Here is a 25579-nt window from a genome sequence, read left to right as displayed (position 1 = left end):
CACGCTAGGAAGTTAAACTCGACAGTGAATCAGCAATACTGTGTCCCCAGTAACTGTTTTGACAGCAGTATTATCTTCCCCTAAGAGCAATGCCAGCACTTTTACAATTTACTCATGTCCCCTTTGCAGAAGGAGAGAACTGGGCTTTGGCTCTGGTTTGTGGTTTTACCATGTGCTCCAGAATCTAGGTTTTAATTTTTTATTTATTTATTTTTGAAGTGTGTGTTTCTACCCTTTATGGTTAGGTGAAAAAACCTTCAAAACATGATCCAGATGTAACTGATGCAATAACGACTGTCAGTGGCCTTGCTTAGGTTGCGATTAGCCCTTATTTCAGGGACCAGTGAAGGTGCACCAGCACAAACCCCTCAAGAAGGCAAGGAATGCCAGGATTTGCATCCTGGTTTCAAGAATAGGTGCAAGTCCTGGCTTTCATTTCCTATATTAGGAGTTTGCCCTGTTGTGGCTGGCTAGAATCAAGGGTGGACAAGGCCAGAGGCTGCAGCCAACCTGCAGCAATAACTCTGAATGACAGGAACAGCCTCCATTCATCTTGATGAGTTTATTCTAAATCCTAATGATCATTATTAATATCCCCACGTTGAGAGATCCATCGTCTCTCTTAGCTCTTCTTACCTCCTCCTCTTCCTGTGCTTCTACTGCAGGCCCATTGTGTGCCTCCTGGAAAAGGAGCTTCTTCATTTTGCGATACTGCAGATTGTCCAGTTCTCTCACTGCATCCTTTGTTCTCTGGATCAGGTCTATTAACACTGTTTCAGGCCGCTCCCGAAGAACAAACATGTGCTGCAGAACACACACAGACAGGTGACTAATATTTCAGATCCCCAGTGCACATACTTCGTTGGAAACTACCTTCATGAATTTTGGTCGTGTTTCTTCCTCCTCCCTAAATAGGTAGAAGAAGAAGGTAGCCTACAGCCATACTAGCTCAGGTTGGGGTCTTATCAGATTTCAGAACCTAGATGAGTTGAGCCTGGTCAGTACTTTGATGAAAGACATCCATGGATATAAAGATGTTGCAGGAAAGTAGGGTCTGCAACTCAGTTCAGTGGAACTCTTCCTCCAGAGACCTTGCCTAGACTAAGGAAAAGGATGTTTGATTTTAAACAGCACTTAAACCCTGTCTTTTCTGAGTGGTAACACCTTTAAAACACATTAGCTGGTCAGTCAATCACAACCAGCTATCATGTTTACTAAAGGTGTTAAGCTCTGTCTCTCCTGGTTGCTAAGTGGCATTTAAGATCTTAACTAACTTTTATTTTTTTAAACAGCCTTCTTCCTATTCTAGACAAATGAGTAACTTATCTAAAACTCAGCATATGGCTCTTTTGGATGAGACATAAAACAGAGGTTTTGAACATTTATGGTTCCCTCTCACTTTTAGTTTTGTAACTGCTGTGCTGCTCAGATTATTAGAAAGACTTACAATCATAGAACTGGAAGAGACCTTGAGAGGACATCTAGTCCAGTCCCCTGCACTCAAGGAAGGACTAAGTATTATCTAGGCCAGTGGTCTCCAAACTTTGGATTGCACACCCCCAGGGCCAGCTCTAGGGAAGGAGAAAAAAAAAGAAAGAGCTGCCGCCGGCGTGCCGCCCAAGACGGAGCAGGGGAGAGCCAAGCTGCTGCCGGCTTGCCACCCAAGACGGAGCGGGGAAGAGCCGAGCTGCTGCCGGCGTGCCATCAAAGAATCAGAGGTCCTTCAGCAGCGCTCCTCCTGCCACGCACCCCCAGGGATGGTCTTGCGCACTCCACTTTGGAAACCACTGATCTAGACCATCCCTGACACGTGGTTGTCCAATCTGCTCTTAAAAATCCCCAGTGACGTAACAAGACTCTCAATTGAATCTAAATTAGCTCTTTTATTATACCCTGGAGGGAGGAAGGGTCAAATGGTGTCTAGGACCCTTAAACAGGGCACACCACCAGGTACAAGTACCTGTCCCCACCCCCAATCTCTCACTTGCTGCATTGCACTGCACTGATGGTTGCATTTTGCCAGAAGGTGAATGGAAACTAATCTGTGTGTGTTCGAAGGTGTTTTACCAGCCTTCCGGACGAACTGTGCTCCATAGATATGAGTCAGCATTAACAATACTAGCAATTTCATTCTGTTATTTTGGAAAGCAGTACGGCAATTTCCAACATTTGTCATATTTCCTACATGTCCCTATTAATTGGCATACAGCTGTTTGCTACTTAGATAGGGAAGGAACATATTCATAAAATTCACCAACGTTTATTTTTCAACACAATTTTCTTTAATTAAAAAGTGTATTGTTGGAAAAAAACCTGAAGTTTAGAATTCTGACATGGCTCGCTACACTCCCATTAAGCCCATCAGTGGAGAATTATGTTTACTTTTTGAATGGAAAATCCTAGCAAATGTAAAGAAAGGAAAAGCCTCATGATCACTTAAGCATTAAAACATACAAAAAGGTGACCATCTAAACCTGCGCTGTCAGCAGTCATGTGCTGATAGTGCAAGAACTTGGAACATAAGTATTGAATAGAAAGCACCATTACATTAAAAGATGAAAAATCAATGCCATAGCTTTTACAAGGAGAATGAAAAATTAACCAAAACAAATGCCACTTGATACCGTCAAGGGAGTCCACAGAAGTCACATTTGTGTAAGGCCATCTCAATACCTACTAGTACATTGCCAAAATAAGTATATTCGCTTAGGCATGCATCAGCTCATTGCAACCATTTAAAGACACTTACTGTGTTTCACCACTAGAGAAAAGGAGATTAAATATATACAGCACATGGGAGAGGGGAGAAGGAGAAGAAGCCAGGCAATATAACAGGAGGAACTCTGCAAACAAGTTACATGCATCAGTGTCAAGAAAAGAAATATGTGGGAGAAAAATCCACTTGATCATGCTGGAGGGTACATTTCAAATCTATGTATAAAGCACATAGGTGCTGGAATAGTGTAAAAGCCTGCAAGGTGTATATAGCACAGGATGAGGAGAAGTAAAGAAAGATATTTTGCTAACCAATGCACGATAGCTCTGTCAGGATTAAGCATAGCAACCAAAGGGCACACAGAGATTTGATGGTCAGCCTATGGCACTTGCTGAATATTCCATTAGTAACTATGAAGATATGGCTGGATCACTGAATCATCTAGCTAGCTGCTTCAGACACTGAGTAGTAAAATTAGAAATGCTTACAAAAAAGAGTGCAGTCCACAAAGCTGGTTAGTTCTTTAGCTTAAGGGTATTACGGATAACAGACAAAGCATTGTTTAACCTTGGTCTAGAAGAGCAGCAGGTGAGAAAGAAAAAGAGCTGTAGAGCATTATACTTCATAAAATCCTCTCTTTCTAATACCATCCGAAGGAAAAAAAAAAAAGACAGGACAAGAAAGCCAACCTTCAGAAGCTCCTCTGATGTAGGCCTGTCTTGAGGAATTTTCTGGAGGCAAGAATCTACGAAGTTTCGAAAATAATCAGACCTATTACAAGAGAGAAAAAAATGTTAACTGAGTTAACTGCTGCCTTCTTCATTTTAAACATCTCATTAAGGAACCATCTGTAGCAAAATCAACCCCTCCACTCCCTCCCCCCAAAAAACAAAAACCAACCCCTCAACACTTGAACCAACATATCTAAGTCAAGCCAGACTCTATGTCTCCTCTGTAGATCCTTTAACCTCAACTGCCAAACTGGCTCAGAGTAAGAATGCAAGAATATTGTGCAATTCAAGAGGAAAGGAAATGTTGTACCAGTTATCTAAAGGCCCACATGACTCTGAATGCCATCATTAATGGTGTAAAAACACTGTTTCATTTTGATGGGACAAATTTAACTATCAGATTCAACTATCACACAGGCCTTGTGCCTGCCCTCTGCCCAGATGAGTTTAATCCCCAGCACACTGCATTAGCACAATACCTATATGTCTCAGACACATCTTCCAAGATGTTCTGAAATCCATTGGCAACGTGGCCGTACAGGGTTAAGTGAATTTTTCACATCTCTTTGGATGCTGAGTCTCTACATTCTGCCCCTTCATTTAAAACACAGACTTTCCGACAGACATTACTACTGACATCGAGATGATAGAACTTCAGATTTTCTTTTTCTCTCTCCATCCACAAAAACCCAGGTAATTACTTGATTATTTTCTTCCTCTAAAGTTTTTTAGCAAATTAAAATTCTTGTATTTTTTGGTCAGAAAAAAATCTATAAAATGAGCAGAACCTTTTCTGGAAATATCATGTGTGGGCACCTAATCAGAACATCTCTGAGGTTAAAAAAGTTGCAAAAGTGCAGAACACTGCGTTACAATCCAAACAGCAGGACTGCAGCTTAGCAAACAACACTACTGTGACACTGGCAGGCCAGATGCCAGCTCTTGTCCAGGCTGCAGGCATTAACTAAACTGGAAGAGACCTCGAGAGGCCATCTAGTCCAGTCCCCTGCACTCATGGTAGGACCAAGTATTATCTAGACCAGGGGCCACCAACCTGTAGATTGCGATAGACTGGTCGATCCTGGAGTCTCTGCCAATTGATTGTGATCTCTGGCCACTAGAAATCCGATGGCACAGTGGGGCTAAGACAGGCTCCCTGCCTGCCCTGGTCCCGTGCGCTCCTGGAGGCAGGCAGCAGGCCCGAGGGAGGAGAGGCAGGAGTCTCCGCTACTGCTCCTGCCTGCAAGCACCGCCCCCGCAGCTCTCATTGGCCGGGAATGGGAAACTGTGGCCAACAGGAACTGCTGGGGCGGAGCCTGCGGAGAGCAGCTGCATGCAAAGACACGTGCCTCCCTTCCCCAGGGGCCATGACGGCCGCTTCTGGGAGCGACATGGGGCTGTGGGAGCCTGCCTTACTTAGCCCCGCTGCGCCTCTGACCAGTAGCCGTCCAAGGTAAGTGCCGTCTGGCAGGAGCCCACACCTCTCCCGCACCCCAATCCTCAGCCCTGAGCTCCCTCCCAGAGCCAGCACCCCATACCTGCTCTTGCACCCCAATCCCCTGCCCCAGCCTGGTGAAAGAGACTGAGGGTGGGGGAGAGCAAGCAATGGAGGGAGGGGGAATGGAGTGAGCAGGGCGGGGCCTCGGGAAAGGGGCAGGGTAGATCCTGGATTGCGCTTAAATTCATAATTGATCTTGTGCATAAAAAGGTCGGAGATCACTGATCTAGACCGTCCCTGAGACGTGTTTGTCTAACCTGCTCTTAAAAATCTCCAATGATGGAGATTCCACAACCTCTCTAGGCAATTTATGCCAGTGCTTAACCACCCTGACAGTTAGGAAGTTTTTCCTAATGTCCAGTCTAAACCTCCCTTGCTGCAATTTAAGCCCATTGCTTCTTGTCCTATCCTCAGAAGTTAAGAACAATTCTTCTCCCTCCTCCTTGTAAAAACCTTTTATGTACTTGAAAATTTATGTCCCCTAGTCTTCTCTTCTCCAGACTAAATAAACCCAATTTTTTCAATCTTCCTTCATAGGTCTTGTTTTCTTGACCATTAATCAATTTGTTGCTCTTCTCTAGACTTTCTCCAGTTTGTCCACATCTTTCCTGAAAGAACTGACAGCCTTTTAGCTGGATACAAGACTAGGTCAGCTACATGTTAGTTTTGCTCAAAATAGGTATTTATTAAGAATGTGTTTAGTCTCTATGAAGTGCTTGTAAATTGCCGCATGCATTAGTCTTGCTTATAATATTTGTACTCCATGCTGTAAGAAAATATGTAAGTTTTGTTGTATAACTTTGAAAATGTTTGCTCTGAACTTGTGAACTCAGGCATGGGAATCATCTCCCACCCTGCCCATCCATGAGGACTATCAAAATCAGATGTGCTATCAAGTATCATTGCAATACAAAGGATTAGTTAATGGCCCTGTCCCACTTAGGAAATGCTACCTGCAAGGAAGCTTGTCCTGTGGGTTTTGAAGCTGAATGAAGGAAATAAAATGAAGCCACTGGAAAATTTTCCATCTTTTTTGCTGTTTGAACTCTGAAGAGCCAGAGACTCTAAACCGAAGCCAGAGATCCTCAGGGTTGCCTGATGAATCTGCCCTGAAAGAGGCTTTGAATTGACAGACCACTACAACTATCACTCTTAGGATTTAGATGGCACCTCATTTGTGTATAGGTTTGCTTGCTTTAACCTGTAAAGAGCTCTCTCATTCCTTTTTCTTAGTTTGTAATCATTTATATAGTTTATTACAGGAAAGGCTACAGGCGTGGTCTCTGGTGTAAAGATCTAGGATACCAATTGATCTGGGGTAAGTGACTGGTCTCCTGTGCGTGGAAGCAACCCAAATGTGGTGTGATTTTTGGTGTAAGTGATCTTTTATCACTATGTCCAGTTTGTCTGGGTGGCAAGATAGACTGGAGAATCAAAGGGGACTGTCTGTGACTCCATGGTAACACTGTTATAGTGATGCAGGAGTTCACATTTGTTACTGACTTGATGAAATCTGAATTTAAAACACACCACCAATTTGAGGTGTCTGCCCTGAGGTAGGCTAGGCACTCATGGTCATGAGCCACTGCAGACAGTGTGACAATTATTACTAAGTTTTTTACTTTTAAAATGGATTCATCTGTATGTGGATTCAAGAAAATGTTCAGGACCAGGAGGCACAAAATGTGACTATTTTATGGGTGTTGGCAAATACATAATCAATGGTAGTAGTTCCACAAACCAAGATTTGGGTTTCATAAACTTTGTTTTTAATAATATAAAAACAATCATTTGCTGCTAACCTCCAGGTTTCCAATGTTTACTGACACATGACTTACCATGGGATTTTATGTTCTTACAGCAAGTCTGTTCCGTTTCTGGACTTGCTGCATTCCTGGTCTCTAAAATATTCACTTATTCAGTGGTGAATTTTGTGCACATAAAATGTACAGTGCACCTACTTATCAGCCTTTCAGCTCACATCTTCCCAACTGGAATCCAGCCATTTCAAGAACTCGGCATGACAAAGCACTCCATTTATAGCAAGTCCCGACAACGCTTCTCTCTCAGTAATACTCACCATTCATTAGACTGTAGTGTAGGGGATTCATTCTGCGCTATGTGATATAAGGCACTCATTGCGTTCATATTAAACAAAGGAGGCTTCCTTTCCGCTATACATAAAAGAAAATAATTTTTATATAGGGAAATAGTCTCAGTTTTCCCCTTAATTTATTCCCATTGCTTATAAAGACACAACCGTAGGACCACTAGTGCCTGAACATGGGGCCCCAAACCAACCCTAACCCTGCAACAAGATGTGCTGCCATGTGCTCCTACCATGGGTTTTACCCATGCAGAAGACGAAAGCTCTTTGAAGATCAAATGCCTTGTCTTGTCAAGCTTTCAAATTCTGGGGGTTGTCATGGTGGAGCACTCACTCTAAATTACCAAAATATAAATAAATCAGCAGTAAGAGCCACAATCAGTGGCTGCACAGCTACAATGGGGTCTGGCCAGTTTGTTATACAATTATTTTAAAACCTAAAAGTACGCAAAATCCAATGGTAGCGATGTGGACAAAGCTGGTTACTGAAACTGTCACAACCATACTTCACTGACTGAACATACATATGTTCAGTCAATAACAAGCTAATTCTTTACTATTTTGAGGGTAGATTCTCTCTGGCTCTCCTTTCTCTTGCAAGCTAGTGTAGTCTCATAGGACCAACACAGTATGAAATTTTAATAAGGAAGGAGATGATCTCACCAAAACAACAGAATAGAAGGTTCGTCAGAATGTTTGCTGAATAAAACTATAGAACTGAAGCTCACTGCAAACATTTCAAGGAAACCGTTCAAATGGTGACATTTATACACAGGGGAAAATGTAATGAAGAATTTTTTTAACATAAGATTCAATTCCTATTTTCAGCTTTTTATGTCCCACTGGTGCTTTGGCATACATACATTCTCCTCTCTATCTCCCACCAAGTACTTCACAATAATACACACAATGGATGTCAATGGACACACTTCCACGTTATGGGATTTGGTAAAATAGCCTCATGCCCCACCAGTTCACCAGAACTCAAACTGAGGGATGATGCCCCACGTCAAGCCAAAAATCATATAAAAAAGCAAGCACACTTCATAATGCAGAAATTCAGTATGCAATAAGGCACAAAAGGGGTGTGGTCACCATGAGCTAACTACATTCTTGGGGCACTGGATCCAGCCAAACTTTTCTAGTCCACTCAGAGCATGATTATGTCATGATAGCCACACCCCTTAAAGCTGCTTTATATTGGCAACAAAAATCTTTACTCTGAAGGAGTCTCTTTTATGTACTGGAAGAAAATGAAGTTAACGGCCTGGAATATTAGACAGCATTTTTAGCTAAACTCTGTGGTTCACATGGATTAGTGTATTTCTGAGAATGTTCACCAGCCAATCAGATTGTTCATTCAATCAATGACGTTTTAGAACAAACAATAAGATATGACAAGGCAGTTAATACAGCCCCAGATACGCTGGGATGCACGAAGGAATAACTTTGCCACTTTAGGGGGCATTGGTATCGAAGTGCTATTATCAAGTTGGATCTTTATCATGAAAATATTATACATTAGGGTGAAAAGAAATTTTTATGCACCTGTAACCCTTTTAAACAGACACTCTGCTTTAAGTAGCCCATTCTAACTGTAGTACCATGATTTACTTCCTGGGTGAGGATGTTAATACTTCAAGACTGGATTGTTCCAAATCTTCCTTAAGAGATCTTCCAGACAAATTTATTCATATGTGACAACACACCCTGAATATAGCTATGAAGCCATCTGTTTAACCCAGGTGGGCAAACAACGGCCTGAAGACCGGATGCAGCCAGCCGTCAAGCTCCTGCTGGGGAGCAGGGTGTGGGGCTTGCCCCGCTCCAGCCGGGGCACAGGGTCGGGGGCAGCTCCACACTGCTCCCGGAAGCAGCAGCATGGCCCCCATCCAGCTCCTACATGTAGGGGCAGCCAAGGGGCTCCGCTCCGCATGCTGCCCCCATCCCAAGTGCTGCCCCCACAGCTCCCACTGGCAGAGAACTGCAGCCTATGAGAGCTGCAGGGGCAGTACCTGCGGACAGGGCATCATGCAGAGCCACCTGGCCGTGCCTCCATGTAGGAGTCAGAGAAGAGACATGCTGCTGCTTCTGGGAGCCGCTTGAGGTAAGCACCGCCCAGAGCCTGCACCCTTGAGCCTCTCCCCACGCCCCAACCCCCTGCCCCAGCCCTGATCCCCCTCCTGCCCTCCGAACCCCTCAATCCCAGCTCGGAGCACCTTCCTGCACCCCAAGCTCCTCATCCCCACCCCAGAGCCCGGACCCCCAGCCGGAGCCCTCACGCGCCCCCCACATCCCACTCCAATCTGGAGCCCCCTCCCAAACCCTGAACTCCTCATTTCTGGTCCCACCGCGGAGCCCACACCCCCATCCAGAGCCCTCCCACCCGCCAACCCCAATTTTGTGAGCATTCATGGCGCGCCATACAATTTTTATTCCCAGATGTGGCCTGGGGGCCAAAAAGTTTGTCCACTCCTAGTTTAAACCAAGCTTCATTAACATAGGAGTCCTCAAGGAAACTTTACGCTGTATACGAATATTGAAGTTAACATTTTGCTTTTCACTTTTAAAGCCATATGTGTTTTAGTACTTTAAGGTCTATTTTCTACATTTTTCTCTGTGTGGATCATGCTTTTTCATTCAAAGGTTAACTGACCCCACACCGAGCGTAAACCCTGTAAGTGCTAGAGGGTTTGCTGTTTTCCTTGTCTATAATAATCTCTTCCTTTGTGCAATGAAAATGCCAGTTCAATTAACACAAAACTGGAAACTTACTCTTGATTTTTAATATCGCACTTACCACTTCACTCTAAAGACCATGTCCTAAAGCCATCAGAACAAGGAAGCAAGCACAGGTCTCGTGCATGGTAACTCAGATCAATACACTCCAGGGTTAAACAATTCAGACTCTCAGAATGAAGTTTAAACATTCTTTTCAGTAGAAATTTAATATTTACACCACAAGTTGGACACGGAGGAAAATCTGTCAGGTAGTCTAGTACTTTTAAAGGAAGATGGCTTACCTAACTCAATACATGTTATTCCAAGAGACCAAACGTCTACTTTGCCATCATACTGCCCTTCATCCATGGCTAAAATTACTTCTGGGGCCATCCTAAAACATAAAATTAAATTCTCATAAAATTCTACATTACAGTACTCCATAAGCATTTCAACCTAATTGGCCATGTGACAAATTGACTAATTTGAACTACACCTCTACCCCGATATAATGCAGTCCTTGGGAGACAAAAAATCTCACCACATTATAGGTGACACCGCGTTATATCAAACTTGCTTTGGCTCCCCCGTTCCTTGTTCCCTGACCTCCCCCTCCAGAGACCCCCGTCCGTAATCACCCCCAGGACTCTACCCAACCCCCTGCTCCCTGTCCCCTGACTGCTCCGACCCCTATCCACACCCCTTGCCCCCTGACAGGCACTCACCGGCAGTGACGGAAAGCGGAGCAACGCGGACCCAGCCCACTCCACTCCGCAAGCTCCCAGCCGCGGCGCTCCGCTTCCTGCCGCCAGTGAGTGCAGGGAGGTTGGGAAAAGGACACCCCCTGCACTCACCTGCGGTGGGAAGCGGAGCGACGCGGTCCCAGCCTACTCCGCTTTCCTTTCCCCGGCCCTGTTGCTGGGGGGGAGTTGGGGAAAGTTCCCGCACTCACCTACGGTGGGAAGTGGAGCGATGTGGCTGGGAGCTGGCGGAGTGGAGCAGGCTGGGGCCGGGCTGCTCCGCTTCCCCCAAGCCTGCTCCCCCTAGCGACACGGCTCAGGCTGGGGTGAGGGAAGCAGAGTGGGTTGCTCCCGGCCTCCTGCTAATCCCCTGGGCCACTCTGGGACTGTGGGGCACCCAAAAGTGCCCCCCCACAGCTCCTGCCTCCCAGAGCCTGGGTGAGGGAGCCCCTGACCGCCCCCAAGACCCACTTCTCCAGCCCGGCACCCTTAACACGCTGCTCTGAGCAGCGTGTTGGAGCTTTACTGCATTGTATGCGAACCTGCGTTACAGCGGGTGGCGTCATAGCAGGGTAGAGGTGTATTGAGATGGAAAGAAACATTGCACAAGATATCAGGCAATATGCCTGGGTCACTTCAGTCTTGATTTGGACCCAACTTGTCTGGCATTCTGGAGTTCACCAACCAGTAGCGCCGCACTGGCAAAGCCATGTGGGGAAACCTACACAATGCATTCTTGCCCTATACCCAGCTTTTCACATTTATGAGCGTTACAACTCCCTGCTCCACCCATATCTCCAATAGTCTAGTTGGCTAACCAATACTGGTGATGCAATTACCGCATGAACATAAAAAACAGCTACACTGGTCCATCTAGCCCAGTATACTGTTTTCTGACAGTGGCCAGTGCCACATGCGTCCAAGGGAGTAACAAAACAAGGCAATTTCGAGTGAAGCTGTATAAGCACCACAGATTAGATGTAGAAGATCAAACCATAGAAGATGTCTGCAAAGATTTCTGTTCAATCAATCTGGCCTTTCCTGTGAAAAAACGCTCTTTAGTAATTTGAACAGCCAGATGCCATGAGAACGTTTGAAGTTTCAAATCATGGTATTGGTTGAATAAAGCATGCACATAATTGCTTCAGGAGCCTCACTGTAGCTACTTACAGTCAGGGTAAATATAATAGCAAAGTATATGCAATTTATGAAAAGTAAATAAAAGTATTATACACACTTAGGAGGGCACTGAACTGTCCTTACCTTAAAATCTGAACAGATCAAACTTTTCATAGCACTTAATGTTATATTTGCAATGTACATTTTGATTTAACCAGAACTGTACTGTCTCAAAAGTGGATTTTAGTAAGGTCCAAACAAATTAGACAGCCTACCAAAAGATGTTACTTCTTGAAGCCACAGGTGTGTAAAAACTTTTCTTACCAATATGGCGTCCCCACAAACGAATTGGCAGGAGAGGCTATGGAAGCAGATCCAAAGTCAGCAAGCTTCACCTGGCCTGGCTCTGTCAGCAGGATGTTTCCTGCCTTGATATCTCTGGTTATGGAATACAAGCATTACTATTAAATCCCTAAAACAGCCACAATGGAGTGTGCCATCATTCACAGGTTCAAGTTATAGAATACACTGACCCCTGTACAAGAGTTTCAGTAATGAGGGGTCCTAGCCTTAATTCTATGCCTGATCTTGGAATCTAGTTTAGTGTCTTAAAAAATCAACTTTAGATTTCAGTGACTTCTAACAGCAACAAGAATTATTTAAATACCATGACTGCAATCCATCAAAACCATAAGAGATGGCTAGCTCCCCTTTTTAGACATTCTACAAAAAATGTTAATAGTTCCAATAACTCACACATTTTATTCCTACCAAAATGTGACAGGAATCTTTTAAAAAATTATTTAGACTGTTTGACTTCCTTTATTGCCATTTTTCCCTGTGTGTGTATTCACATAAAGCTAGTTTTTAAGAGGGTTATTACTTTTCTTTATGGGAAAAAAATACCAAGCAACTTTCACACTGAAGTTGCCAAAAAGCTATTTAGCTAACCTATGTGCTTAGTCAGCCTTGGTGTTCTGTGCTTCAAGGGATGAGCATCACCACTGAATTCTACCATATCAAGTGGGAAAAACAGATATAAAAGATATTACATAAAGGGATTTTCCTGGCATTTTACAATTATTGTGAATTACTAATTCTAGAAGATATGTACACTGCAAAAAAACCCAAACAACTCTACTTACAAATCTTAAATGTCATTTCCATCATTGGGATGATCAGGCTGCAATCAACAAGATAAATTACCTGCAAGTGTGTGACACAGTAACTTTGTAAGTACTTACCGATGGATCATATTGTGAGAATGTAAGTATGCTAGTCCCTGGAGAGCACCATGGGTAATTGCTGCTATTTCCACCTCTTGCAATGGCTTTTTATGAACTTAAGGGAAGAGTACATGTGAAATCTATTATTCAAGAAAACAATGCAGTTTACAACGTTCAGTGCATACTTTCAAAAATGTAAACACAGGCCTAGAAAACTGTAAGTTCTAGTTTTACAAGGCCTGTGTCCTGCATGAGGATACCCACTTTACAAGTGGTTGATAATACACTGTACAATCTGGAATCAGACGTAACCCTCTAACTGTAACACGGCAGCGACTCATTCTACCCAAAAAAAGGCTATACTGCTAAATTCACATCTAAATTCTTGTCAGCTTTTCAACCATTTTACCAACGGTATTTGAGATGAATATTTAATTTACCATTAATAAACCTCAACAAAAAAATTACAACACAACTTTTTTCCCAGAACTCTCCCAGAGGCCAAATGAACTGCTCTGTAGCTCATCTCAGACAGTTTGACAGGAAGTGAAGGTAACTAACAAAATGCTTCATTTAGCAAACCCTTGCTACTGGGTGTAGTGACACTGTAGTCAATGGGACTACCCCGGCACTAAGCATTGTGCCTGACAGCAAGGGTTTGCAGAATTAAGCTCTGAAGCGACATAAAAGGAGAATCTTAAATTCAAGGAATACAAACAGATGGTTGAAGACCTATTTAAAGATAGTAAGAGAAGACAAATTGTGTGCCTAGGAAAGCTATACACTACAGAAAAATACTGTAGATATGTAAAATTTTGAGCTATTGTAACATTCCCCCTCCCCCCAATTAAATAACTGAACATTGTAGAACAACTCTGATCCATAATCTGTTGGATTATAAATTTCTCCGTTTCAATCAAAGAAATCTTTGAGACATACCTTCTAGTAAGTCTGATGCCGATCCTAAACAATATTCCATAACAAGCTGTGTGGGGAGAAATCAAAATAATGTATTACAGAATACCTAGAGATAAATAAATGGTGACTAGATTTCATCGGCTTGTGAATAGTTAGTGATCCAGCATCATTCATGTACTATGAACCCTACAACAGGAGTTTGCCTTATGTTCCGGCTGAAACGACCATCATCTCACAAACCTTGAGAAAAATAAGCCGAGGCCCAAAATAATTTAGGTGTTGGGAAACCAGATTTTACAAAACAATCCCAACAGCTATGTTTCCACATTTTTGTTTAAATTCCAGTGAATTTAAATTCCCCTCAAGATTAGTTATACTGTACATCTTTGATAAGAAAAAGAGAAGAAAAGGGAATTACCTATTGTATATATGGCAAGGGTAGTGTTCAGTGATGTACCCTTAGAACATAAAAGCAGTAGTAGAATGCTGTGAGGTTTACACTAGATACTTTTGCCAGTTTAGAAATGTTGAATAGGATGTGATTAAAGACATGCTATGCCGGCAAAAACCCTAGTGTAGATCAGTTATATCAGTATGAAAGTGCTTCTCCTGGTATAGATTATTTTGCTCAGGACACTGGTATAAGCTCTCCCAGCAAAAGCTGTCAGTATAAACTGCATCTACACTAGGTGGACTTGCTGGTATAGCATCTTAGCTACACGTGCAAAACTTTCCTGGTGTAGACTAGGCCTAACTGGAGAATACCAGCTTCCAAATATGATGATACAACAATCTAATATTATTCCTAACATAGGGCCCTAATCTACCACCCTTGCTAATGTTGAGCAGTACCATACTACAGGAACAATTCCCATTGAAATTACCAGAATTGCTTTCCACGATATGCATCTGAGGAAGTGAGCTGTAGCTCACGAAAGCTTATGCTCTAATAAATTGGTTAGTCTCTAAGGTGCCACAAGTCCTCCTTTTCTTTTTGCGAATACAGACTAACACGGCTGTTACTCTGAAACCTGTCTTTTAGTAAGGAATCACACAGAGTAAAGAGGGCAGAATAGTGCCCACAGCAAATTACATATAAAAGAGATAAATAGAGTACATAATTACTTATCAGGGATGTGAAAATTATATTCAATAAGTTTATCATATCATTTATGGCTAACCATTTATTTGTATTTAGATTAATTTTGTTATAATTAGATTTCTCAAAACCTTAAAAAAATATTGTCTAGGTCTTATAGTACTACGGATATTGATTTATGAATAGTATTTACACATTAATATAATTTAATACACAATTGTTTTGTAATTTGAACTACTGCAATTTTATCAATGAACTGTGTGATGTGCCACTGAAGTTGGACTTCTTAGTGCAACTTCTTCCTGTATGTAGATATATATATGTAGGTATGCAATGAGCAATTCAAATAAAGAAAGGCTTTTTGACTGTAACCCAAACACTGCAGCACTAGTCTAGCGCAGTGGTCCCAAAACATTTTTGTTCACACTCTCCTTACCTGGCCTGTGCCCCCCTAGGAGCCATGGTTGGAAGCGGGGCCAAGGTAAGATCCAGGGGCCACGGCCAGGAGCAGAGCTGTGGCCGAGGCTGCAGCTAGATCTGAGGCTAGGGCCAGAGTGGAGCTGGGAGCAGAGCAGGACTGGGTAGCGCTCCCTCCCCACCTGCCGTGGGGACAGGTCTGGGGCCCCAATGTGCCCCTAGGGGGCATGCCCCACAGTTGGGGGACCACTGGTATTCTGCATAGAGCCAGAAAGTGAAACTGATTATTCAGCCTTATGTCATCCAAAGGGTGTAAAAATGAAAAGGCAAAATAAACAAATAGCATAAAATGGGTAAAAGTAAATTAGACTGTCCAAATGGGGAGAATTTAAAAAAAAAAAAAAACTGTGATAAAACAGTAAGTGATTTTAAAAATCAATTTAATAATGTGACTATCCGTTTAAAAGAATAAATCAGCTATATATGGAACATAGTCAAAATGTAAAACACTGAACCACAGATAATAAGCTCACTGGGACATCAGATATACTGTTAGTAAATAAAATTGCCATATTTTTTTCCAATGCAGTGAAAATTAACGAAATGCATTCTTCCTCTCCTCCAAGCAAGAATCAAGTGGCCAAGTACTCGGTTTTTATTTAACAACCCAGCAATGAAATGAGTTGTGGGCACTAATATCAATATACCCCTTCAGGAAGGGAGGAGAAAGTTTGCAGGGTCTCTGGACTTGCCTTATATGGCTCACAGAATCCACTGATCCTGGCTGCACATTTCTAAGCATGTTGGGAGCTGCACCTTTTCCTTATCACTCTATGTAGGAGACAGAGATTTTAGGGGTCTTCCCCTACAGCCAGCTGGAGACATGTGTTTACTTAAATTTGCCCTCAATCGAAACAAGAGAAGTGGAGAGCGGCTTACCCATGCTGTATGCTCACGCAAATAGCAGCCTTTGTATTCTATACTGTTAGGATGCTTTATTCTTTGTAGGAACTTGACTTCCTTAATGATATCCTGCCATTTCTGTGGAAAAGAAAAGGAATAGGAAGAAACTTTAAAAAACTGTTACTTAAAAGAAGGGCGAGAGAGAGAAAAAATGACCTAACCAAGATAAACGGGGAATGGGGGTGGGGGGAGATCTGTATCCTCCTCAAAATAGTTGAAGTTTGAAATTCAAAAAAAAGTTATATTAATACCATGACTTACACTGCTCAACTTTGCATAAAGAAAGTATCATATTTTACCATTTTATTTACCCAGAGAATAAAAATGTTAAGGAATTTGATTTTACAGCAAAAATCTCTCAATTAATGTAATATTTTATACACGTACATGCAGAACACAACACCACAACATTTGATATCTGAGCTCTCCTGCGGAGTTCACACTTCATATTCCAAAAATTAAGTTGTCCCTTCTTAGAAAACACAGTTTTCCCAGCCAGTCAAACACACACACCAGGCTGAAGGAGGACAGGATAGCTGCCATTACCCTCTGTCACTGCCAGCTGCCTTAAAGCCAGTCTGGGAGGTGTAAAGACCCAGCCCTGTTAGTAAGTACATTACTTCAGGACAACCTTAATTTGCGACTCACTAACTTTTTGACTATGTTCTTGATATCATTTCTCCTTTATCACTTTCAATCTTTACATATAGCAATTTAAATTACCTTATTTACTGGTCAGTGAAGAGTTTTCAACAAGCAAAAAACCCCAATATAAAACAGAGTTAAGTTCTATGACAATATATTCTTAAAGGGACGCTGCCAATGTAAAGATTACTTTCAGTCTTCAAATTGTCTATCTGATATTGTTAAAAGTAACACCTCACATTACTGTATGTAGTGTTGTTGTAGCTTTGTTGATCCCAGGATATGAGAGAGATAATTGGACCAACTTCTACTGGCGAGAGAAAAAGCTTTCGAGCTTACATAGAGCTCCTCTTCTTCTTGGAAGAGCTCTGTGTAAGGTTGAAAGTTTCTCTCTCTCTCTCTCTCACACCAACAGAAGCTGGGCCAATAAAAGATATTACTCCCTCACCCACTTTGCATCTCACATTACTGTAACTGCATTAAAAAAATTAAAAGCATTAAAAAATTAGGAAAATGTGACTGAAAAATAAAATTGGGCAAGGACACCGAGGGATGAGTTTAGCACCAGAAGATACTTAACTCAGTTTTTTAACTGACTAGATTTCAAGGTCATAGTGTCCCTTTAACATTGACACAAATAAATTATAAAAAACAACAGCTCTGATGTTAGTCAGAAGCAGAAAAATCTTCCTCATATTAAAATCAGAAGGAATTTCTCCGATTTCTTGGGTCTTATCAGCCCTCAGGTCCAATACCTTTTCTAGGACCAATGCAAGATGGAACTGTATACACAAGGCCTAAAATACAAACACAGTTTTACAAAATCCAGCAATATAAAATCCAGGCTCAAAAAGAGTCCTTCACACCATGAACAGAGAGAATACCTATAAGACCAGAAAATATATTTTTTTAGCCTTCTATTTACACGATGACTTTGTACGGTTACACCTCATGCCAACAGTTCCATCTTATCACCTATGCACAGAATTGTCCAACTGTCACTCTATATTCATGAAAAAAGAAAAGGAGTACTTGTGGCACCTTAGAGACTAACCAATTTATTTGAGCATGAGCTTTCGTGAGCTACAGCTGTAGCTCACGAAAGCTCATGCTCAAATAAATTGGTTAGTCTCTAAGGTGCCACAAGTACTCCTTTTCTTTTTGCGAATACAGACTAACACGGCTGTTCCTCTGAAACCTGTCTATATTCATGTAAAGTTCAAATTGAAAAGAAAAACCATCGTAATTTAATTTAGAAAGTAAAGGTGACCTGCAAAGGGGAAAAAAAATTGGCTCATTCTCTCTTTTGTTCAGACATAAGGATTAAAGGTAGTTTGAAAGTTTTGTCAAAAAAATGTGTTTTCTTGCTTTTCACATCAAAAATTCAGATTTTGTCTATTGTGAAAACCTTGTGGTGAAGGGGAAACTAATTAAACATCAACAAGTGTGGTCAAATACTACAGAAGTGAGGGCCATAAAAGATAGACATAGAAACAGAGACTAAAGGAGACTGAATCCTGAACAACTGAAAGGGGAGTGGGATAGGATCTACCTAATCAGAATCCAGGATTGTTCCTCTGTGTGTCACTCTGGAGCCTAGAATGCCTGTTGAGTCAGCATGAAGCGATGGAAACAGCTACAAGCATGGCTGAGAGTTCTTTTTGCTCAGCATAACACCAGGTTCAATAATCAGTGGATTTAGCAGTCTGTTACCATCCAATTAAGTTCTCAGCCATTTTGAATTAACTAGTTATACCCATTCAATGTACAGCCACATGACAGCAAGTCTCTACACCATTGGTGTCCTTTTGTTTATTTATAAGGAACGTAAAAAGTCCAATCTCTCTGAATGCAGAAGGAACCAAGAATGATAGGAGCATTTTCTTAGCTTACAGCCCCCAAGCCTTTTCAGGAAACACAGGTTCCAAAGTTCGCTCTAGCTTGTTCTAGGGTCACACTGTACTTCCAGGCTCCTGCGTGGCTTTCTTGCCTCTCTCTCTGTTGTCTGTTCTCACACATGCATACCCCTACCCAAAACAATACTCAACCAAAAGCTCCCGAGCATGCAAAACTTCTCCCCCATTTGTCTGAGGTACGGGTTTACACTAAGTTATGAGGGCGAGTTCACATTTTATCTCAATGAGATTTTAACTCAACCCAGAACAAGGTTTCACCAAGGTCACAACATCATGCCAAGCATACTAGACCGTTGTGATATCAGTGGTAACAACCAATCATAACCCCTATTCTACAGGGAAGTTATATGCAACAATTTCATTGGTTGTATGAGAGCAACTGCACAGATGGTGGATAACTTGGCCCAAATGCTACACCTGTGCGACAGCATACACAATAAATCCGCCCAATACACACAGACCTCACAACAGCTGCACAATATACCTGCACAATCCCCCTGTACAGAAATCAGTGCAACTAGCACACACAAAACACCCAAACGTCACTCTGAAACCTAGAGCGTCTGTCGAATCAGCGAGAAGCCATGGAAACAGCTACAAGCCTGGCTGAGAGCTCTTTTTGTTTAGAATATCACCATGTTCAGTCATCATTGGGATTTATGGTCTGTCAATGTCCAATTGTTAAGTTCTCAGCCATTCTGGCTTTTTTTATACACAGGACTTTACGAATTACATCCATGCAACAGTCCTTCCGCTTTAATCAGCTTAATTACAACTTGTTTTGTTAGCTTTTGTAAACACTTACTTACACATTCCTGCTTAACACACTCTTCAGAGAGGGATGTATTTAATGATTCAACCACCCTGTCTCTTCAGCGAAGGAGTGAGGGCTTCAATAGACATTTGGGACTCCTGAGAAGTCCTCTAATACAATTAAAGAAGGCCAGAGTTGACATTACTGATGAATCCAAGGTATAAAAGCAGCATTCCATCCCGCCCCACCCTGAGTGCTGGCTCTGCAGCTCCCACTGGCCAGGAACCGCAGCCAATGGGAGCTGCTGAGGTGGTGCCTGCAGGCAGAGGCAGCATGCAGAACCACCTGGCAGCGCCTCCGCCTAGGAGCGGCCGGGACAGGTTGTTGCTTGTGGGGAGCCGTCTGAGGTGAGCACCCCTTGGATCCAGCACTCCAAAACCCTTCCCGCGCCCCAACTCCCTGCCCTGAGCCCCCTCCCACACCCAAACTCCATCCCAGAGCTCACACCCTGCACCCCGAATCCCTCATGGCCGTTCCTCTGCTTAGGAGCACCAGGGACATGTTGCCGCTTCCGGGCAGCCCCGCAGAGCCAGATAAGGAGCCTGCCAGCCCCGCACCAACTGGACTATAAACCGGACTTTCTACGAAGATTAGAAAATGCCGGTTTGTAGAGCTTTCTGGTTGGTACAGAGCCGGATAACAGAGCTTTTACTCTACCTCAACTGGTATTCACCTCATCAGTTCTGCGCTTCCAGAGGCAGCAAAAACAGGGTCAGTCCAGGCAGGTTATTGACTAAACAAGTGTCTGTCTACACATGGAAGTTTTTACCAGTTATACTTGTAGAGTTATATCATTAGAAACCACATATGAACACATTTATTGCAGTATAAGATTGGCTTTTTTGGTTTAGCTTAAACCCCTTTTCAAGTAAAATAAGCTACATTTAAAAAACAAAATGAAGCACATATAAGAATGTCCACATGGAAGGTTATACTAGTATAACTATATTGGTTTAAATTCACACTTCACGTTATACCAGTATAATCCTCCCATGTAGACAAGCCCTAGTAACAAATCAAGAGCACAGCACCACATACTTCAGAGTCCCCTCAATTTAGTTTTGGAACAAAGCATGCTCCTGTTTTAGATGGTCTCTGCCAGAGCCAATGAGAAAATCCCATTAAAAACAAAGGAATGCATAACTGATACTGTAGTGCCTTGAAGAGATTTGCCGTATATAGGCTAGATTACAATCTGAGCAAACCTTCCTTCAAATAATTTTTGTTTAAAGCAAAATAGAAAATGTTTTAACTGACTTTTTTCTTCAAAATAAAGAAACACATCCATTGACAACAATCAGAACCTATTTCTGAAGCATGAACAGTTCACATCATTCATGTGAACAGAATATGTATACTTCATTGTAATTAAAAAGAGCAGGACAAGAAGTAGGTACAAATTATACTTTCATCAGGACACAGGTAAACAAGTTACTGCAGTAACAGAGTAAAAAAAGAAACATAGGAAGTTTGGCTATGAAATCAGGATTCGAGGCTGGTTAGGAGAGACAGGTATCAGAAACTGCTAAAGAATTAAATGAATACTTCAATTCTTCAAAGTACAGGTGGCAAAGTCTAGGTCTGTTCATGGAAACCAAAAGGTTAGGCGCTATTAGGTCAGGTCAGCTAATCCATCCCTTTGCCCTGCTTGAAGGGCAGGAGAACATAGTGTAAGGAACAATCTTTTTCTGACTTTGTTGGGCAACAGCGCTTATACTACTTCTACAAAACTGTTCCGTAACTGAATAGAATTCACCATCAGGAAGCTTTCCAACCAAGCTAGGCAACTCCAAGCCACGGCTTTTCAAGCTTCCAAATTAGAGCTTCAGAATCACATAAAGTACAAGCTAATGATCTCTGCTAGAGTGTTCTAGAAAGAAAAAAATCTGGGGATGCCATTAAAATATTTTAATATTTAGCCTTATTGATGGCTCTTAAAAGTCTACCTTAAGCACAGCCCAGAGAATCTCCCCACATTTATGCTGCTTTATCATATTTCCTATTATTCTCTCTCTTTTTCATTCTTTCTTTCAAGATCCTCAAAATTATATTGTTCAGCAGAGACCGCTTAGGAAAAGGAAAAATTCTGGCTTGATCTGCTATTATTACATTTTGTAGGCAGGCATCCTTCTGAGTCCATGTCTCTATTGTATTCATTGCTATCATTCCTAGCAAGCCTTTATCTAGCAAGCAACAGGGTGGTTTTTTTAAATGGAATTCAGAATGGAACATTTAAGGCTAAAAAGGCAACTCAGCTTCTTACTAAGTCTGAATGCTGTCGCTCTTGATGCACACTATTTTTTATTTTACCATTTTGCTTACATATTATGCAGTTCCATAAAACATGGCTCTTCCTGGCTGAGTGAAATAAATCCTGCATAACATGCCAGGAGCGGACTAGTTAGAAGCATGTTGAAAATGCTCAAAGAAACTTATTCTGTTTATACAATGCCCCGATTCATCTTAACTATTATATAAAGATTCTCCCTCAGGACAGCTTGGATTAATTCAAGTCAGCATATATCACAGCAATCTGGGTTTAATATACAAGATATTCCACATACCTCATTGGATTGCTTCCCACTATATGACATTTTCTTGATGGCCACCACTTCATTGGTGCGCACATCACGTGCCTGTAACATTAAAACATGAAGTATTAATATCTCGTATCATAAAGAAAATACCCAGTAAAGAAAATAAAAAACACAGAATGATTTCTCATTGGAATAGAAGTACTGAAAAGGCCTTATCCATTTAATAGTTAGCCTGGATATAGAATGTTAAAATAATACATTTCACTAGGGGTGATGAATGTTGGATATATTCAGAAACTGAATTAAATTAAAAAAAAAATCCAAAAAAAAAAAAGAAAAAAGAAAAGAAATCACACTCCTATTTGTGGGACATGATTCTTAACTCATCCCATCTATTGTCAGCATCCATCAGCTCTCTGTAAGTTACTTCTAGACTAAAGAGCATCTCTGTAAATGTGGTTTTTCTGATTTTAAGAAGTAGAATAGATCTCTAAACCAACCTCTGCCCTTCCCCACGGCCCTGCCATAAGTAATCTGAACAAGTGAAATCAAGCCCCACTCTCCCATTCCACTCCAAACAGAAAGGAACATACTGCAATATCACATGGCCAAAATTACTCTGATATTTCTGACGTCAGCTGCAAACAGTGGACACCTTTCTGATGCTGCAGGGAGAGGATAAATGTGGAATGTGATACAAAGTAGATCACATAAATGAAGGTGTTTGCCATAAAGAGACATACATTTATTTTCAAATTCTGATTCTTGCATTTCTTGTCCAACATTATTTACAACTTATAAAATCATAGAAATGTAGGGCTGGAGGGAATCTCAAGAGGCTATGTAGTCCAGCCCCCCAAGCTGAGGCAGGACCAAGTAAACCTAGACCATCCTTGACAGGTTTGCCCAACCTATTCTTAAAAACCTCCAATGATGGGGATTCCACAATGTCTCTTGGAAGCCTATTCTAGAACTTAACTATCCTTACAGTTAAAAGTTTTTTTCCTAATATTTAACCTGAATCTCCCTTGCTGCAGATTAAGCCCATTACTTCTTGACCTACCTTCAGTGGATGTGGAGAACAAATTGATCACAATCCTTTTTAAAACAGTCCTTAACACACTTGAAGACTTATCAGGTCCTCCCTCCTCTTCTCTTCTCAACACTAAACAACGTCCAGGTTTTTTTAACCCTTCCTCAAAGGTCCGGGTTTCTGAACCTTTTATCATTTTTGTTGCTCTCCTCTGGAATCTCTCCAATTTGTCCACATCTTTCCTCAAGTGTGGCATCCACAATTGGATAAAGTACTCCAGCTGAGGCATCACCAGTGCTGAGGAGAGCAAGACAATTACTTCCTGTGTATTGCATGTGATACTCCTGTTAATACACCCCAAAATAATATTAGCCTTTTTCACAATTGCATCACATTGTTGACTCATTCAATTCGTGATCCACTATAACTCCCAGATCCTTTTCAGCAGTACTACTGTCTAGCCAGCAATTCCCAGTTTAGTTTTGTGTGTTTGATTTTTCCTTCCTAAGCTTCATACTTAGCTCTTATCTTTAATGAATTGCACCTTGTTGATTTCAGGTCAATTTGTCAAGGTCTTTTTGAATTCGAATCCTTTTCTCTAATTTGTGCTAGCAAACCCTTCTCATCTTGGTGTTATCTTCGTATGTTATAAGCATGCTCTCCACTCCATTATCCAAGTTATTAATTTAAACGGTGAAAAGCACCAGACCCAGGACAAACCCATGCAGGACCTCACTAAATAAATCCTCTCCGTCTGACAGCAAATCGTTAAAATAACTCATCTTTGTAATCATTTTTTTAACCAGTTTGACACCCCTCTTATAGTAATTTCATCTAGATGACGTTTTCCTAGTTTGTTTATAAGAACGTCATATGCAACTATGTCAAAATCCTTACTATACAATCAACACACATCACGTCTACACCTTCCCTGCTCCCTATCCACTAGGTCGGTAAACCTGTCAAAGAAGGAAATGGTGTTGGTTTGGCATGATTTGTTCTTGACAAATCCATGTTGGCTATTTCTTATAATTCTATTATCTTCTAAGTGCTTACAAATTGATTAATAATTTGTTCCAGTATCTTTCCAGATACTGAAGTTAGGTTGACTGGTCCATGAGTCCCCGTTCCTCTTTGTTCCCCTTTTAAAGAGAGGTGCTATATATGCCCTCCTCCTCCTCTGGGACTTCACCAGTCCTCCATGAGTTCTCAAAGATAATTGCTAACAGCGCTGAGATTGCTTCAACTAATCGCTTAAGTACCCCTAGGATGAGTATAGCACAATAAACGTTAATGGCTCTTCATGCTACAGACTGATTTCCTGTTCTCAGAAAATTTACAATCTAAACTAAGACAAGATGACAATATAGGGAGTGGACAATATAATAATGCTGTCAGTGGGAACCCAATGTGTTCTGAAGTAAAGCTATTGTTTTAATTTTCATTACATTTTAGCAGAGGCCCTGAAATACTCAAGGAACAGCACACTCAGCCTCAAAGCAAAGAGGAGAGCACCGTGTTGTTTAGCAGAACAAAATCCCAACCAATCCTCTACTGAAAGTTCCATACATGGCTAAGGAGGCGGGGAACTCCTCAGGGCCTCTCTCTCATGTTTGTTTGACTTGACCACAAAGCCAAAATAACGGTGCATGTCATGAATTTCAATGACACTAGTACTAAAATACTAACTCTACTAGCCATTTCAATGCAGCCTTACAATGAAGGATCTCCAACAATGCAGAAGGTGAAAGTATGAAGAAAGCTAAATTACCTTACCTGCTGCAATTTCAAGCTACAGTTAACAAAAGAATACTCAAGTTAAATTTCAGGTTGCAAAATTAGTAAATCTGACCTTATCACTCAGTGTTGCAATCTATCAAACACAGGCTTCCAGAACTTTCATTACATTCAGGACTCCAGAGTTTGTAAAGGGGTTTCTCAGCCATATTCTGGTACTTTGCCATTCATTGTTGACAGTGAATTCTGAAACCCTCTTACCTCAATGATGAACTTCTGACTAGCTTTTACCATTTTCTTTCTGTAACTGAGGATGCTGCATTTCAGTGTTGAGTCTACATTTCAATCTATTTAAGGTAACTATTAAAAATGCAAAAATTATTTTTTTTACCAGTACAATTTAAACATTGTAACTCCTAGATCTTCTCCAGGGAGAGGAAACTGTTCACAGACCCAACTGTTTCCTCTGCCACAACCATGCCCATTAGTATTAGCTAGGGCCGTAATTTATTAAGCACAAAGCAGATCTTAAGTGAGGGCTGCTGCCAATCCAAAATACAGCAACAAACATGCCCTGCGTTTCTGTTGAAATAAAAGGCAGAAATAAGAAGTAAGATTTAAAGAGCTGTTGTCACCTCATGA

The 25579-nt window shown here is 41.6% G+C and overlaps 1 protein-coding gene across 8 annotated transcripts in view; it reads right to left on the bottom strand.

Moving 5' to 3' along the window:
* TAOK1 (TAO kinase 1) overlaps positions 1–25579 on the bottom strand; it is a 144766-nt gene that overhangs the window by 31070 nt on the left and 88117 nt on the right. For 7 of the 8 annotated variants that reach the window (XM_073315978.1, XM_073315979.1, XM_073315974.1 and 4 more), the window contains 9 exons: positions 22195–22266; positions 16232–16333; positions 13798–13843; positions 12877–12973; positions 11957–12070; positions 10076–10167; positions 7026–7119; positions 3406–3487; positions 637–804 (listed from right to left, as the gene is read on the bottom strand). In XM_073315978.1, coding sequence (XP_073172079.1) covers positions 637–804; positions 3406–3487; positions 7026–7119; positions 10076–10167; positions 11957–12070; positions 12877–12973; positions 13798–13843; positions 16232–16333; positions 22195–22266 — 867 coding nt within the window. Of the gene's footprint in view, positions 1–636; positions 805–3405; positions 3488–7025; positions 7120–10075; positions 10168–11956; positions 12071–12876; positions 12974–13797; positions 13844–16231; positions 16334–22194; positions 22267–25198; positions 25245–25579 lie in introns of all 8 variants that reach the window. The other variant, XM_073315981.1, reaches the window with a different exon arrangement.

Source organism: Lepidochelys kempii, chromosome 17 (assembly GCF_965140265.1).
Source record: "Lepidochelys kempii isolate rLepKem1 chromosome 17, rLepKem1.hap2, whole genome shotgun sequence".
In the NCBI taxonomy this organism is placed as follows: Eukaryota; Metazoa; Chordata; order Testudines; family Cheloniidae; genus Lepidochelys; species Lepidochelys kempii.
This window is presented reverse-complemented; position numbering and strand designations above follow the sequence as displayed.